The sequence below is a fragment of the Astatotilapia calliptera genome, chromosome 11 (genome assembly GCF_964374335.1).
Source record: "Astatotilapia calliptera chromosome 11, fAstCal68.1, whole genome shotgun sequence".
Taxonomy (NCBI): Eukaryota; Metazoa; Chordata; class Actinopteri; order Cichliformes; family Cichlidae; genus Astatotilapia; species Astatotilapia calliptera.
In genome coordinates, this window is record NC_137432.1 from 35,557,716 (window position 1) to 35,575,820 (window position 18,105).

At 38.8% G+C, this 18,105-nt stretch overlaps 3 protein-coding genes across 4 annotated transcripts in view; all 3 read left to right on the plus strand.

Annotated features, from left to right (window-relative positions):
- Positions 1-495: 495 nt before the first annotated feature.
- Positions 496-1,344, plus strand: LOC145432034 (uncharacterized). Its single transcript, XM_080308642.1, has 3 exons — positions 496-820; positions 907-1,024; positions 1,156-1,344. The coding sequence occupies exons 1-3, from the start codon at positions 719-721 to the stop codon at positions 1,314-1,316; spliced, it is 381 nt and encodes a 126-aa protein (XP_080164768.1). The 5' UTR covers positions 496-718; the 3' UTR covers positions 1,317-1,344.
- Positions 1,345-7,448: 6,104 nt separating this feature from the next.
- Positions 7,449-12,694, plus strand: rbm8a (RNA binding motif protein 8A). The gene is given in 7 exon segments (XM_026185700.2): positions 7,449-7,579; positions 8,089-8,148; positions 8,241-8,318; positions 9,207-9,343; positions 11,024-11,141; positions 11,144-11,160; positions 12,379-12,694. Coding segments are annotated over 7 exon segments (570 nt in total). The 5' UTR covers positions 7,449-7,512; the 3' UTR covers positions 12,472-12,694.
- Positions 12,695-16,247: 3,553 nt separating this feature from the next.
- Positions 16,248-18,105, plus strand: part of otud7b (OTU deubiquitinase 7B) — a 73,259-nt gene continuing 71,401 nt past the window's right edge. The window contains exon 1 of one of the 2 annotated variants that reach the window (XM_026183651.2): positions 16,248-16,619. The gene's annotated coding sequence lies outside the window, so the exon portion shown is untranslated. The remainder of the gene's footprint in view (positions 16,620-18,105) is intronic. The other variant, XM_026183652.2, reaches the window with a different exon arrangement.

An 18,105-nucleotide genomic window follows, 5' to 3' on the forward strand; every position in this document is an offset into this window, starting at 1 on the left:
GAGCTTGGTAACAGTGGGGATAAAGAACTTTTATTTTAACAGGAAGACATGTCCAACAGAACCAGCAGTTAACTGTCCATTGACAGGGATGGCAGAAGGGACAGAATACAAACAACAAGGGAGTAGACAGATGTTAATGACATGCAATAGTGCCATTTAAACCTGTGGAGACTGACAGAACTGCCCAGTACATCAATGGAAGTATCCCAGCAGTAGTAGCATAACTAAGAAAATGGTGCAGGGTCACCTGATCCAGCCCTAAATATAAACTTTATCAAAAAGGAAAGTTTGAAGCCTGATCTGAAAATAGAAAGAGCCTGATCATTTGGGACATTTTGTGTTTCAACTCCTTGTTTATACCTTCACTGCAGCATTTTAGATCAACTACATGTTACGTGCAGGCTGTGTGCAGGCAGGAATGGGGGACCCAAAGTTAGTGATGGGACGTTCTGTATCGAGGCTTCGGAGCGTGTGTCGAGTAATTGAGGGGGCGTTTCCGCGAAGCGCGTATCGAGGCTTGCTTCATTTATGGGAGGAGCTGAAAATGATGACGTCCGAAGCCTCGCTGCCCGGCTGTACCACGTGACTGGTTCATGAAGTGGTTCGAACTTTGCCGCGAGATATGACAGCGATATAAACCCCTCAGACTTCATTCAAAAATGTGGGTGTTTGATGGAGAGTTGCGGTTAGTGAGAGTTTGGAGACCGTTTGGAGGTTTATGAGAGTGAGGAGAGAAAGTCAGGAGAGAATGGAGCCAGCTAAGAAGAGGAGGATGTCCTCCCCTGTGTGGGAACATTTTGATCTTATTCCTCCCAACAAGGTATGTAAATTTCTACAGAAGATGTATTTTCATGATACTGATGGTGCAATACAATTTATGTTGAGCTGTCTTGACTTTTGTACAAGGTGAAGTGTTTGCTATGTGCCAGGGAGCTGGGATATAACAACAACACCTCATCCATGCTTAGGCACTACAGAGCTTTGCATGAGAATAAGAGGAACACCGATTGTGGAGCAAGACCAGGTGAGCCATCAAATGCAATGATAATATAGGATGCAGTAATGTTACTAAATGATATAACAATATTATACAACTGTTATAAGTTACGTGTGTGATATTTATATTTGTGCTTTGTCTTTATTGTCTTTCCTCAGGAGAACAATCTCAAATAGATGAAGACCTGGTCAGCATGGTGATTGAGGACTCCCAGCCATTTAGCATTGTGGAGGACAAAGGATTCAAAAGATTTGTTAAATCATTAAATCCCAGCTATGTTCTCCCCACTAAAAAGGTCATAAAAGCAGTGAAAATTTAGGTTTTACAGAATAAAATGTGAACAGGCAGGACTGAGGCTCAAAGCCTCAGTGTGTAGCTGTCCATACCTCAACGTTACAAAAGCACAACTACTGTCCACACCGCAACCACACCTCACCTCACAGTAAATGATCATTTCCATTTCAAGCATTTCCAAATAATCATTTCCCATACTGCCAGCATAAATATACACAGTATACTGCCATCACTACAATATACATGTTTTACACACTCCTTTTGTTGTTGACATTTACAGGCTGTGTGCAAAATGCCACACTCTTCAAATTCATGCCAGCTATTATTTTTACGTCCAGTAGGTGTCCTGCTAGAGCAAATGAAGCTTCATGAAGCTTCGCGTTGGGGTGAACCAATTGGATGAAAAGCTTCAGTGCTTCATGGGGCTTCATCTGCCCATCACTACCCAAAGTGCAGACGCTCGGAGGCACAATGTAAACTCAAAACAGCTTTAATGCTGAACTCAAAAAAGGTAACAAAACTGAGACTCCAAATAAACTCAGGCAAGCAGACAGAACACACAGCATGGAAACCGGTAGATCACACCACAAACACAGGGCTTAAATACACAGAGGGAGCAATCAGGGAATGGGTAACAGGAGGGAAACACAGCTGGGGCAAATCAGGCCTAACGAAACAGGGGAAGCAAAACCAGATACATTAACATCAGACATGGACCTTCAAAATAAAACAGGAAACAACACAGACTGAACTAAAGACACAGACTCACACGCAGGCACTGCAACAGAGGGAACCGAGACGTAAACCATAAGACAAAACACAGACAAAGAAACCAAAGACTAGAAATGATAAATAATATAATAAACTCAAACCTCTGGGTCAACGACCCAGGCATCCTAACACTACAGGCTTCTCAGGGGGCTTTTCAAACAACCTGATAATGAGGTGTTATAGAATAGTCCGGCCTCCAAGTAACAAATGCATGCACTTGTTTTTCAGGATTACCCTGAGGCAGATGTTACTAATTTTATCAATATTACACAGACAAAAGAAGGAAAAAGGTATTACAAATTTGTTAAATGTGCACGGTTATGAAAACATCCTGGCCAAAAATGACCCCAAGGTTCCTCATAGTAGTACTGGAGGCCAAGGCCAAGGTAATGTAAAGGTAAGTTAAAGAAAACCTTTTAAAGAATAACCTTATCCTGTCAGTCTTTGTGAACATTTGAAGTTGTATTTTTCTTTTTTCAATAATCAACATTAAACTATATATTACCGACAATATAAAAATATGCAGTTTTGATTATCTATGAATACGAGACCTGACTAACTTCATTGGTGAGATGAAGTTAGTCACATCTGTCTACTAAACCTGGGACCCCATGCAGCATCATCAGATGATGCCTAAAAGTGTCGAATCAACATTAAGCTCAGACATTTCACTTTTTTTCACATTTTATCACTAACAAAATCAAATACGTATGTTTATCCCTGTGCTATTTATCCATCTTAATTCTTTTGCTGTGAGTTAGCCGATTTAAAAAAGGTACCATCTGTAGTGATATCTGTCTTTTGTAACTGGAAATATATGGAACTTGCAGTGCTCAAACACCATGAAAAATGCAGCAGCAATGTCATTTTTCCAGAAATCAAGATACTCAAATGAACAAACATAAAAATAAACATGCAGCAACCTGTGTGGCGGAAAAATGAAACATCATCAAAGTGCTAAAAACTGTAATTCTTCAAATGCCCACTCCAGGAGCTACCCAGTGTCCACAGACTCAACTTTACAGCAGGAACAGACATGCTTATAGCCCGGTAATTTTAGACATTTTAGACTTCAAATTCACCTAAATGGCAAATATAAAAGGGTTAATTTTTTTAATAACTTAATTGTTTAATTTTCATTGGGACTTACAGTTTGTTATTTGGGCTCTGGAGCTTTGACTGACAGGCGGATGTCAACACAAAGCGCTGTGCCCAACAGCTGTCTGCTGAGCTTTGAGTCATTAGTTGATGTGTGTCGCTAATTATCAGGTGTGTGTGTGTGTGTGTGTTTGTACCTGTTTAGACACCTTTGTGGGGACAGAAAAATTAAATGTGTCTATACTTGTGAGGAGCAACAGTCACTTGTGAGGACAAAAGTGACTGTCCTCACAAGATTGACGGCATTTTTGAGACTCAAAATGTGGTTTTAGTGTCAGAGTTACAATTAGGCTATGGTTAGGTTTAGGATGAGGGTTAGGCATTTATTTTTAATGGTTAGGGTTAGGGTAAGCAACTAGGGAAGCATTATGTCAATTAGATGTGATAATTGATATACAGTGTGTGGTTTTGGGTAGAAACTGTCATGTAACTTGTGGGTTCATTTTGGTAGAAAGTATACATTCTTACATGAAACTGCTTAACATTTTTCTATTTTTAAGTAACATATTTTTGGAAAGCGACCATACACTGGGCTTTTCAGATCAGTTTGTGGCAGTCTGACCAACACATATGGTGAGTGTCATTTCACTCTGTTATACTCACAAGAAGGCACACATCTCTGCAGACCAGTCAAAAACCAGGTAAGTCACATCAAAAGAATCAAGATGGGGATATGTAGCAGCACCTGCACAAGAGAAAGGGAAAAAATACGGCTCCTTTAATCTCGCTGAATAAATCTTTGGACTGTTAAAATTATTTGTGAAGTCTTATCTTTTTCTTTAAATCCATTGTGCTCCCTTTTTCACCCTTTATTGTTACAGCAGCACGCAAGGTTGGACATACTGTGTCTGTAGTGTCACTATGGCAACCTGCATATCTGCCTGGCTTTGTACCTCCTGATATTGCACTGCACTCCTTTGAGCATAATAAAGTGATTACAAAGAAACTTTCATATCTGTATCATGTAAAAACTGTCTTTGTGATGTTTGCTTGTGTTAAGTCTGATGTGTTGTAGCGCCCAAGATGCTTTGGGTGTTATTTTTTTCTTTCAAACCACATTTGCACTGTGAGAAACTGCAACAAAGTCAGCTGAAGTCAAAATACGTGGTGATCTGGACAACTGGAACTGAACAAATGCAGCTTATCGCACAGAGGATTTGCCTTTAACCTCCTGGGACCTGGCATCCACATATGTGGAAATCACATTTACGGTCATTTATACCCAAATACTCAATTTTCCTCTACATTATACTGCAACTGTTCTATCGAAATTTTAAACAAGTATCCTAATTTGTGGCTCTCATTTTTCTTAGAAACAAAAGCTGTGTAAAAAGAAATCTGGTAATTCTTTGTTTTTACATTCATCAGGCCCCAATATGCCCAAATATCAAAGAGAAATTAAAAATGCATGCTGTGGAAGAGTTCAGGTCTTAGGAGGTTAATGTTAATACAGAGGTAGGTTGCACAAGCTCAGCATCAGAGGTCTAGAAGTTCAGTTCAGGTTTAAGTTTAGGAGGCCTAAAAACTTTGAACCTGTCATAGCCTTGGTTTGTGTTTGAGACTGGAGGTAGCCATCACTTAAGTATGCATTTATTTAAAAAAAAAAAAAAAGATTTGATCTTAAGTGGGACTTTTTTTGCAACAATGTCTATTTTTCACACTCAATTTAATGTCATTACATGTACATTAAAACTTATGGATCACAGTGAAATTATGCTTTCTTTTCAGCAATTTTCACACTTTGCAAAGCCGTCCAACAGGCCAGACCGGACCCTTTGGTAAGCCTGCGGAGCACATGTTTGACACCCCTGTTCTACACAATATTCACATTAGTGTACTTAAACGAATCCACCATCTGGCAGATCTTACAAATGCTTTGATTCCACTCTGAGTACTACACTGGACTAGCTATAAAGACTCAAATGCCCTAAATCATATCCAAAAGGAGTTGCTCCCCGCTGGCCCTTAGAGACAGTGCAGGTTAAAGGGACTACCACACTTTCTTTTAAATACAATATATGCTTACTATGGGGCTTTGAAGGGTGGCTGTAGCTCCGGACGTAGACCAGGTCACCTACTGATTTGGTGATTGGCAGTTTGATCTCTAGTCGTTCCAGTCTGCATGTCAACTATCCTTGGGCAAGATACATGAAAGCATAGAAAAAAGTGCTCATATGAGTGAATGAATGAGGCTTGTTGTATAAAGTGCTTTGAGTGCTGTGCGAGAATAGAAACGCACTATATAAGTGTCAGTCCATTTACTAAAGATGTTTATCAGAACTACTTTAATCGTTCTACTATTTTGCTTTTACCCTTTAACCAGATTACACATTGCTTGAAGTCATTTCTCTACCAACACTTGATTTCAGTTCACAGTAAGAATAGCTTTCAGTTTACCATAATGACACCAGAATACCAACATGAACAGCTTTTATATGAGTTTCAAACACGTGGGTCAAAAGCGCGAGTGGATCCATGACTGCCCCCTGTTGGTCTTGTAACGTTTTTTTTGTTTTGTTTTTTACAAAAACCAAAACTCAAACAAAGATATTCCTAGTTCCTAAAAGTAAAATTCAACAAACTCAACACATAAATCCTCAAAAAAAACCCAACAACAACAACAACAAAAAAAAAAAAGCCTAAAATATGGACCAAGATAAAGAACAATGCTGCTCTTTTCACCTTCGCCTTATCTTCAGCAGCAGACTGTCACATCTTATGTTGTAATTTATGACAGGGAACAGCTATTCCCTGTAAACTGGGTAAGATTACATATGATGCAGAAGTCATATTAGAGCCAGTTCACACCAGTAAGTGTAATATAAGCAGACAAAATTATTAAAATTAAAGACACACATTCATCTCCTGTCTCCAGGTCATACAGTGAAATTAGAATAGCAATTGAAAATGAGTCTGTGTATACTTATGCCAAAGCATAAGAGTAACTGAGAGATAATGGGATGTGTTATCGGAAATCACAGCATCTCTGTCATAGAGACTGAATGAGCATGGATTTTTGAAGATGTGAGTCAAAAACCTCAGGCACACTGTCTCACTATGGATTGTAAGCACAATTAGATGACAGTGTAATAAACACAGGAAATGTTTAAATTCAGGATGTGAGCACAAATAAACAACAATGTTTTCCCTCAAATGTGACGTGTTTAACAAGTCTTCAGATTACAGACGGCAAGTGAGTGAATGTTTCTAATCGTCTCACCAGAATCTAAAAGAAGACAATTTAACACTAAATAAAAAGTTTTCTACAAAATCCTAATGTACTCAGCAACAAATCATTGGAAATGGCAAGAAAACCCTATGATATATGTAAAGTGTGTCTATGTCATGTCCCATTGTTTGCCTTGCTAAAATCAAAGTATTTGATTTTTTTTTTAAAAAACATCATTTTTGTTTTACATGTACAGACTATATGTAATTATTACCTACAGTTCTCAAAGAAATTAAGTAAAAAAAATAATGAGATACTGATGATCACATTCAAAATTATATGGACAAAAATGGCTTTGTAAAGTTATTCCAAAACACGCACCTTTAAAGTATTTAATATTATTTACCACGTGTGCTGAAATATTAGCTGCAGTGTTATAGGTTTATTCTAGATAAATCATACACTCCACTTGCAATGGAAGTGAGTGGAGTCAGGTGGGGTCCTCGTAGATGAATCAGGTTTCTTCTACTATCACTGCAATTTTTGCTCATTGCCTCACAGCACATTGCTGCAGTTGTATTCGAGCCTTTGGGGCTCTGGTGGTTCCAAGAAATTAAGAAGCCTGGAGAACTTTTCCTGAAGACTATTTACACAAATGACAAGAAAGGTGCCTAAGAGAGTTCAACTAAATAAAGGTGGTTACACCAAATACTACCTTTCAAGCTTGTTAGTTGTATAAACTTGTTTTTGTGTGTGTACTGTATTTCCATGTATGTTTGCACATGTTTCAATAAACCACTGCACCAGTTTTTGTTTTTTTTCCAAACAAAATATGGAGAAATGACAAGTTGCACAGGGCTGTAAGTGCAGGTATCTTAAAACTACACCATTATAAACCTAAATGTGCCTGTTTGTGTAAATTTATTTGAGCCTTTTTACTTTCTGTGATAAAAATGATAGTTTTTTTTAAAAAAATTTATAATTATTTCCATCTTTATTTGGTTATTCTGTGTATTTTAATATATTGACTTTTATTTTATACAAACTGGCAACTTCCGCCTGCCTCTCAGCGCTTTTTGCGTACGTACGTTACGTTGGTCAGACGCATACACACAGAGACATCATGGCGGACGTGCTGGATCTTCATGAAGCGGGAGGCGAGGACTTTCCTATGGATGAGGATGGTGATGGTAACACTATTATGTTCACTGTTAGTGGCAAATACTTTACTGTCCCCGCGTTCAAATGATGTGTAATTATTGAGGTCCGAATCGCAGCCGCTATGTTCGTAAACGGAACAAAAGCTAGACTGCGTGGTGGCAGGCCCGATAAATGCTAACATGCTAACGCGAGTTAGCGCCGTATAGTTGATCTATTCAGTCGCTCCGTAAAAGTTAGCGAGGCTACGGACATAGAGATGTTTAAAATTCACCGGTTTCATTTCGAAGGGGAAATTTACTTGGCCGGTGACTTAACTCTCATTGTGAGTGTTGTTAGCAGCTGCTAACACGCTAGTTCGCGGTTAGTGCAGCTAACGGGTAATTGTTTTTGCGGATCGAACTGGGGGGAGCGGGCATGTTAAACATATTCCCAGTCAGTTGAATTAAATTGGCGAATTTTGTTCGTTGTTAAACTTGTAATGAAGCGAACATTGCAGCAGCGTGCGCTGGCTCTGACTTGTTCATCTTTCATTCATTAGAGAGCATCCACAAGCTGAAAGAGAAAGCCAAGAAGCGGAAAGGACGAGGCTTCGGTTCAGGTGAGTGACCCCTGTGTGATGGCGATAGTTTACATAGCCTCTCTTACTTTAGCTATGCAGTACAGTAAGTGTTTCTTTGTCGACATTTCCAGAGGAGGGAGCCCGGTCCAGAACCAAAGAGGACTATGATACTGTGGAGCAAGATGGGGATGAGCCAGGCCCTCAGAGATGTAAGTAAAGAAACAGTTTAACAAAGGATTATGTCACGAACTTGAAACGGCAGCCTGTGGCTTTGCGGTGATATAGCAGAAAGTACCACTGGTTTTCTGGGTAGTCTTACATCATTTGCTGTTAATGTGATAATCACTGCTGGGTAGAACATGTTAGAACATATTTAAATACATGTTCTTAATTGTAATTGTCTTAATACTTAAGCACAAAATAATTTGTGTGTTTGTCCTCGTTACAATTGTGTGGTGCAATTTCTCATGATTATCAATTTATAAACCTTTCACTACAGCACCACAGGCTGTGTTACAGAGTAATGCAAAAGTAAAATGATCAAGTAACTTGTAATTAGTAAAGTAATTTGTTACTTTTCTAAAAGACAATACCTGTAATGATAAGTTTGGTCAATAGTATAAAGTCCAAGCTACATGTGTGAATAGAAATCTCAGAGTTAATCAACAGCAAAAGAAGAAGGATTACGCTGGTACCATTGAAATCCATTCAGATTTACAAAAAAGCAAACTTGCTTCCAAAAAAGTGTCACTACTGTTATTTATTGACTTAATATCAAAGCAAAACTTTTTATTTTACATTAAATGCTTTATTGCAATGTAGCACCTTTGGCATCACACTATCAACAAGTAGAATTTTTTTTATTTATGACTCAAATACAGTGTTTGTTTGTTTTTTGTCTTTTTTAAGTTGATACACTTGAAAGTGCTACTTGGTAAATGTCCTGTATTTGTACAGCACTTTACTCAGTCATCCACCCATTCACACACACATTCAAACACTGGTGATGGCAAGCTACATTGTAGCCACAGCTGCCCTGGGGCGCACTGACAGAGGTGACTTGATTCATCACATGCTGATTCCTTTCCTTGCTGCAGCTGTGGAGGGCTGGATCCTCTTTGTGACGGGTGTACACGAGGAGGCCACAGAGGAGGACATCCATGATAAGTTTTCAGAGTTTGGAGAAATCAAAAACCTCCATCTCAACCTCGATCGCAGAACAGGTTACCTTAAGGTAAAAAAATACAACAACAAGAACCACATGCTATTATTGTTTGGGTTTTTGTGTGTGTGTGTGTGTGTGTGTGTGTGTGTGTGTGTGTGTGTGTGTGTGTGTGTGTGTGTGTGTGTGTGTGTGTGTGTGTGTGTGTGTGTGTGTGTGTGTGTGTGTGTGTGTGTGTGTGTGTGTGTGTGTGTGTGTGTGTGTGTGTGTGAGCTGATAACCCTGGCTAGTACAGGGTTGCCGTCTGGTGATACCTGATTCTAGCCCGCTACTTGGAGTTGAACCTCAGTGTGGTTTGCAGCTACACTTTGAGGAATGGGAGGCGTGCGGTTGTTCCGTAGATCTTTCAGACAGGTTGATTGTACACCCCAAACAATGCTACTGTTAAATTGGCTCTTTTTGTTTTGTTTGACTGGTTTTTACATCCATTTCTGTTTGAGTGGAGAAAAAAAAATGGCTTGTTGAAAACATTGCTTCATTCTGGGGTAAAGGTGGTTTGAGCCCAGACAGATCACTGTTGCCTTCCACCTGCATACACAACACCTGGCTGCATAACATGTTTGTTTGACTCTTAACGATGACACCACGATGCCATCCATGAAGAATAAACTCAGAAGCCAGAGCCATGACCATCCACTGAGTCACACTTTAACTGATTTCATACAAAGAGAAGTGCCAGTGTCAAGTTAGTTACCAAAAAAGTAACCAACATTTCTCTGGTCTAATTATTGCGAAACAAAACCCTAAATCCAAAGATTTTTAATACTGCAGATGTCCTTAATGTGTGTAAAGGATTATGTTTTGGTCTAACAATCCCATCTCCTCTGTCTGTGTGAAAATGAAATTATTGGTAACCTGCTTGCTGGTTTTCTGATCAGATTGTTCTCATTTTTAACATGTGATATGGATCAAACTGGAAATTTTACACACAACAAATTTTTACTAAAAGCACATTTCATTGTCCTTTTAGTGTTTTGTTGTTGTGTGCCGTTTGTTTTTGTTTTTTTATCATCTCATAAGTCAGTTTAACAGTGGCTTGTGACACTTTTTTATAGTTGGGTTAACTTAACCAAATTCAAACCAGGAATATACAGATATTACACATTTGTTTGTTTATATTCCACGCAAATGGTAAAATAGAGAAAGATTGTTTATGCAGCCAAACTGAAACAACTGCATGAATGCAAAGGAACAGCTATTTGTAGAGTCCTCATCCCACCATTGTCATTGTATTTCAGCTGTGTATAACACTTATTCCATGTGGGAAAAACACTTGTGCAGAGGATGCATACCTCTTCTCTCTTTTCCAGTTGTATTTCAGGTATGCAGACATCCTTCAGTAAGGCATCCTGAAATAAAATTTATTGGGGGCACAGTCAGGTCTAACGATGGGGAACTAGATTAGGGCAAAGAGGTGCAAATTAAAACTGTTCCTTTTAAATATAGAAACACATCCTCTTTTCTACCACACGGTGGCAGCATTGTTTTTGATGTAAAGTAGGACCAAAGGGAATTCTACCCCAACCTCTGTCAGCTAAGAATGGAGAACGTGTAAAGTTTTCCTTAAAGGTGGTTTGAAGCAAAAACAGATTGTTGTACAACAAAGTCAGAATGTGTTCTACCAATAACTGAAGTATTTGATTTTACTGTGTACATAAATATGCAATAATTCACACAGTCTTCTGTCCCCAGGGTTATGCACTGGTTGAGTATGAGACGTACAAAGAGGCTCAAGCAGCCATGGAAGGGCTCAACGGTCAGGACATGATGGGCCAGCCTATCAGTGTAGACTGGTGTTTTGTCAGAGGGCCTCCCAAGAACAAGAGAAGGTGAGGGTGGTGTCTTCATCCATCTTGGAGCAGAAACAAGCTCCAGTGTTTGAAAAATCTACAGAAACATACTCTGTACATTCATTTCAGTAGGATTTTGTCATCATAAGTGATCGTTTTTTTCCCCTCTTACCATGCAGCCACTACTGATGACATGACTACTCAAGTTTTGTAGATAAGATATAATTTAGTTTAAATGTCTCTGTGACAGATGACAAAACATTAAACACAGCTCAGAAATAAGTAGCGTAAAGTCGAATTGTTTTAAAAACAAACAAACAGAAAACAATATCCAAAACACAGTGGTTCAATAAAGTTAAAAAAACAAAACCAAGAAATGAAGGGACTCAATAATTAAAAAAGAAAAAAACCCACAAAAGTCAAATTACGTTAAAAAAAAATCTTTATAGTGGCTGACTATAACACATGTAATATTTAAGTAGAATTTTATTATGTAATTGGTGATGAATTTTCCTCTTTCTACCCAGCACTTAGTCTTTGCATTCATATTTGCAGTAATGACAATATAGATGTTACATTTTCTCGTTACATTGTTACTGAAAGGTTTCTCTTCATTTATTTATTTATTTGATTAGAATTCAAATCTCTCAATGAATACAGAATAAAGATCTACCACAAAGAAAGAAAGCACGAGATAAAGCTAATCAAAAAGGTACTGACTGGAGCAAATGCTTATTATGCCAACCCTTTTAACAAAAGATCATTTAGGAAGCAGCTCATTTACAAAAGAGTAAAACAAAACGAACAAACAAACTTTCCATCTTAGATAAGTAAGTAAATTAAATTTCACAATAATAATTCGTAATAATTCGATAATCCACACGAAACAACCAAGACTTTCTGTATTATTATTAATATTGCTCTCTTCATTCTTGATTAATATATTTTTCTAATACTCTAGTTTGTTTTTAAACAAGAAAAATAAACTACACCTTTTTAAGTCACTGTCACAGCTATTCCACAAGTTACTATAAATATACTGTATTTATGCTGTAGTTAATGTTAAAGCAGGTAAAACATAAAACACAGCTTAATAGGGTAATAAATAAATTACAACAATAAATATATATTTTTTTATGTTACCACCCATATTGAGTTATATGTAGTTATTTAAGTGAAACTCTGATTTTTGAATTTATTTATTAATTAATTAATTTTAAGATTTCCCTTTTTGATTTAATGTGTGTTTTGTTTTAGGGCTGGTGGACGGAGGCGCAGCAGAAGTCCAGACAGGAGGCGGCGTTGAATGGAGGAAGTCATCACTTTGATAACCAGTTAATAGGCTTCTAATGCCTTCCTACGAAGCAACTTTTGGAGTTTTTGTACAATATTTTCAGTAAACGTTGTGTAGCTGGGCAATTGGTTCTAACAGAGAATTTGTGCTTTTACTTTCAGACAGACATGTACATGTTTATGGTTTTCATGAATCCCTCACAGTGCTTTCTGTTTGCTCATTGTAACTTGGATTTTATTTTATATAACCTAGGGAAAATTAAAAATTTTAAAATGTAAACCTATGATTTGTTTGTCTTTTTGTTTTTAAAATAACAGTTAACAGAGAAATCAGCCTACCAGCTCATTGAGCATGAAATTATAGATAGATAGATAGATAGATAGATAGATAGATAGATAATATAAGCATATATAGACATCATATACATATGAAGAATGTAGAAAAGAACATTTAGGATTTACATATATAATACTTTATGAAAGGGAAAATGATAATGTATAGGTTATCTTTACTTTCGAAATGAGTTAAATTTACCTTTCATGTTAAGTGTGTAACTTAGTGTCGTGGTGTGTAAAAGTTACCTCTTAATTTCTTTATATTTATTCAAGGGTTTGGGTTTTTTGGGGGGGACATTGGCTCCTTTTTTTTTTTTTTTTTTTTTTTTGCCTGTCCCGTTTGGTTCTTTTGCCATCAGAATTATTGTCTAAAGGCAAAGAAAGATGCCCAACGGATTTACTTTACCAAATGGACCATCCCAGCCATGCCATATTGGTCTATTTGAGTCACCTTTGCTTTTATTGTTTATTTTATTTTCATTTGCTGAACACGGGACAGACTTGACTGGGGAAAAGGAAAAAGGAGAAAGAAAGGGGGAAAGAAAAAGAGCGGGGCAGAGGGACGATGATAAAGGGCAAAATCAGACACAAAATACATATATCAATCACCTGTTGAGAAAGAAAAAAGAGAGAACAAGCAAAGAAAAAGAGCAATATAATAAACAACATCATCTTGATGATCTATGTGAATATAACACTGAATATTAAATATTATTGTGCAGCACGTAAGATCGACAGCGCAGTGAGCTTTGAAGTAGCAGCCAAAAAGGGTGTAGTTTGTTTGTGTGAGCACCTGTGTGTACACCTGTGAGCGTGAGCACGCTTGTATTTAAAAGGTTCCTTCATGTAATGCTCTGCTAGAGGGTGTGGGGAGAGTTATAGCCCCGTCCTCCTGGGCATGAAGCAGGTATGGAGGAGATCAAGGCTCCAGACCAGGCACGTGCAGGAGGGGGGGGGGCTAGAGGGGCTTGAGCACCCGCCCCTTTCCTGATGGGTGCCCTTTTGTTGAGGCAACTTTTTAAAAAAAAATTATTTATTTTTTTTAATGTGTGCGTGCGTGCGGAGTCCTGTCTGTGCCCCTCAACAATAATATTTAACTATTAATCACAGTTTTGCTAAATAAAAGGATCTGGCTTGCATCAGTCACATGATCACATTTAACCAATGATCGCCCTCGACGGCAGAACGCGCTGGTTGCGCGCCGGGAACGAGCTCACAAAGAGCACGCGCATTTTTAGCGGTCCGGAGCTGTAGGAGAAACACAAGTTAACTCAGAGACACAGACTGATGCCACAAAACCAGTAAGTCGGTGTACAGCGTACACTGTAGTGTATAGCACACAGGAGTATTAGCTTATTACGTACACGTTGGTAAGTTGTCTTGTTGCAAATGACGAACTGAAACAAACGAGCGAGCTGTGTGTGCAACAGCGCGACAAACATTACCTGTCCTTTTATTAACTGCACAAGTAGTGCTGGTCATAGCTGCTGGCTACCTGGCTGTCATGGGTCTGTAGCTCTGTCACCGTTTTAGGGAACATATTTAGTTTTAAAGTATTTAGAAACATATTTAGTTTTAAAGTAAGTTTCCGGGCTTTTCCTGCCTTTCTGGAGGGATTATATTTCACTAAAAAACGATCTAATATGCATGTCCACATAATAATTATTATAATTATAATATATTAAAAAACACAAGCTGTAATTTAAAGAACATACATTAAGAAGCAGATTATATTAGATTTATATTTTAAATAAGACAAAATTTGGATTTTACAGCAGTAAAATTATTGTATCTCTACAGTTTAAAAATGTAATAAGCTTTGCCCCTGCACAGAGTGGATAGTGAAACAAATGGAATCATCATAAATACATTATTTCATATTTATTACTTCCCCCTCCTCTTTGCTTTATTATTGTAGCTCTAGTAATAAATAATAATGTAAGGATTCTGGATCAGCACCATGGATGCCCATAGTATATACAGTATTCTGAAGAAGGTCTAAAATGTCACTGTGTGTGCGTGCATGTGTGTGTTTTATTTAGATGGATTTAAAAAAAATATATTACTCATGATATAACATTGTGCAGACATGGCTGGTAAGGACATGAGGAGGAAACAGCAGGAGCTGTGTGAGGCTACTAAAGGCAGTGCTATAACATTTTTCTGTCATCATTTTATTATAGATTAAGTACAAGAGTTGTTAGGTGTGGATAATTAGATTATAGTTTATTGCAATAGCAAGTTGTGCCTTGTTCTCACATAGCAAGTGGAGAGTGATATGAAATGATGGGATGGAAGAAGAGAAGCAAAGAGTGATTCACAGGCAGAGCCTAAATTATTTCTCACAGTTTTTTGTTGCCTTATGGTTCCAAGCGCTGTCACCAATCTTTGCATTTTGTTATTATCTCATGACACTTGTTTAATCAGCTACCATCTCTCCTATGGACTTTTTAATGTCTACAGTCTCAGATCAACACAGCCCTGCCCTTCCCATATTAGATTCTTGATGAATGTGTGTTGTTGTTATTCAGCCTGGTTCAATGTGCCCCTTTTTAACTTTGAGCACCCGCCCCTTTAAACCTCTCTGCACGGCCCTGCTGCTGGCAGCCAGCTGTGCCAGAGTGACTGAGCCCCAGGCCGAGAGGCCAAGGGCACCCCACCCCCGAAGGAGCCTGAGTAAGCTCCAGGCTCCAGGCGCCGACAAGCAGCCACCAGGAGTGAGCCGGTGGGTACCTGGACGCCCATCCCCGGACACAAAGAACCACCAATGTCTGAGGGCGTCTGCCACTGGTAGGGGAAGTGGTGGAGGGAGATAGGCCTCCATACCATGGAGGGCCTGAGATGTCCCTAGAGAGAGGTGGCGTCAAACAAACAGGCACACACAGATACAAACATCCATTCCCACCCTCATGCTCTCATTGGTTCCTTTTCTTTCACTCAGTTGCAGTGCAGTCCTTGAACCTGATTATTTTCAGAGGAAGCCACTAAACAATCCCCCATGAATCATTCAAGGGCAAGGAAGAGCTTTAAATGTCTTTTAAGAAACCTGGTGAGCTATTCCCTAAAACATCTTAACGAAACACTAAGTTTGTCTTTCATGAGTAGAAAAAGTTTGACATGTACTTCCATTTATTTTTGAAAACAACAAAAAAACGTTTTGCATGCGAAAATTGACATTAATGGTCATGAAAAGTACTGAGACCTATAAAAAACAACTCTTAAGCTGCAAGCAATATTAACCATGCTAAATGTACACGTTTTGTCACAGCTTATTAGTGTTTGTACAATTCCAGAAAAGATGGATTACGGTCGGACGTGTTCCCTGCTGCGTTTTATTTAGCATCGCTAATGACGTAGGGTTTACATCATCCTGGATGACCTCATCCCGGCCACGGTGACGCCCCAGCTATTTTGTTAACTCCAAAGCACCTGTCACTCTGGCCTGAGTGCCGCACTGTCATTGGCTGCGGACACAAAAAACCCACTGGCCTCTCATTTTCTTGCAGCCAATTGGCAGGCGGATGTTTGGCGTTCTCATTTGGTGTTTACTCTAATGGGGAACGTCACTCAAAATGTTCTAGCCCGACCATTGGTTCTGATAAACGTCAATGAAAGAAAACTCCCGCCTCTGATTGGCCGAGTCCTCTCGGGGGCCGTCTGAAACCTTTGGTTGACGTTGTTGTTGTAAGTGGTGGAGAAATTACTTTGTCGCTGGTGGTCCGGTTTGGGATTTTACGCACCGTTCTCCATATGAGGACACTAAAAAGTTAGAAGTCGTTGGTACTGGAAACGTATTTGCTACTTACAAGTTGGCACTTGCTGGAAAACTGAATGGGACGATGAAAACAACATCTGCGAGGCCGCTAAAGGTAAGCAGTAGAGGGATACTCCAGCTCCTAGCGTTAACGTAAGCTACCGTTAGCTTGCTGCTGATTAGCCAGGCTTGAAGTAGCCACTTGCTAGCCAAAGGTAACGGTTCGTTCTAATAACTGAAAAAAATGTACAGGACTTCTTTATGGTGAGCATTCATGCGCATGTCTGGCAGACTTTAAATGGACGATTATAATTACTAATGGGTGCAAATAAAGTTAGTGGGATATGTTTGAACGGTGCATGAACCTCATGCGTTTGAACGCCTCAAATGCGTTTATGTAAGCATGTTTATTGTTCCCTGATATTTCTTCTTCAAAGAATAGTTCTAGCCATTAAAAGCTGGCTCAGAGTCAGCAGTGGGGACAAGCCATCATCGTGTGTAGCGTTAGGATTCAGCGCAGAGCAGAACTGGTTTCTGAATACTGCCTCAGCTGTCAGCTAAGCAGTGTGAACACTGATATCAATTTCAGCTGATCTCTTTAGTAGTTGTGCATCTGCCTGTGGAAGTAAGTTAAGTCATCATCTCGTTTTTTCTGGGAGCTTCTAGTCACGATCCAGCTTATCGGAGTCCGCCTTTTATTTAAGGTGCATGTGTGATGTAACATTGACTTAAAAGACCAGCTCACAGGAAATTACCAGAGCCAGCTCTTCACACACCACAATTTCTAACCAAAACAACTGGGTTTATTGAGTCTGAATAAGCATCTAACTCTGTGTGAGGCTCCTGCCTGAGCTGACGGGTCACAGGGTTCACTGCTTTTTACTCATTCTGAAACTAGAACTAGGTTTATTTGGCATATTTTTCTCTACATCACCACAGCGAGAAAGTATTAGGTTGCACTCTGCCTTGAATTATTTAGGTCTTGTAGTTGTGGACTCTTTTGTTTGCAGGGACACCAGGACAGACAGCCTATATGAAAAGTAGGACAGAGGTACAAGTTCTTCAGTGTATTTGGCCTACAGCAGGGGTGTCAAAAGTAATTTTAGTGAGCAGGGTATGTACAGCTCACTTTGATCCAAAGCTTGTTTGACGTATAAAACCACTGGATAATATCCTTTATATACACAAAATGTCTTTGTGTGAAGAAGTATGGGTACTTAGGAAAAACATTTGCATTTAATAAGCTATTTAAAAAGCAAATGATAAGCAGTCAAGGATCTCTTAGGCAAAAGGAGTGCAATTAAAACCAGTATTTCCACATTTCATCACTCTATTGGTGTTACATGTATTTTAAAATATATAGTGGCTATTTAAAGGCACATGACCTTCACACAAGTATTTTGGATCTCAATAACACAAGTATTTTACTTCTGTCTGTAAAAGCAGAGAGAATTGCAAGTGTCTTCTCTGAAATTTGCACGCTTTGCAAAGCCATCCAGAAGGCCAGGCTGGGTGTGCTTTGACTGCTGATTTTGATTAAAAACAAAACGCACACTGTAATAAACACACAGCAGTGAAGAGGAAGCTCGTTGAGAAGTTAG

Excerpts from the sequence above, each read along its gene's own strand:
- LOC145432034 (XM_080308642.1), top strand. The coding sequence starts at position 719 with ATGAGAGTGAGGAGAGAAAGTCAGGAGAGAATGGAGCCAGCTAAGAAG. Across the intron at positions 821-906 it reads ATCTTATTCCTCCCAACAAG|GTGAAGTGTTTGCTATGTGC; the intron begins GTATGTAAATTT and ends CTTTTGTACAAG. Across the intron at positions 1,025-1,155 it reads CGATTGTGGAGCAAGACCAG|GAGAACAATCTCAAATAGAT; the intron begins GTGAGCCATCAA and ends GTCTTTCCTCAG.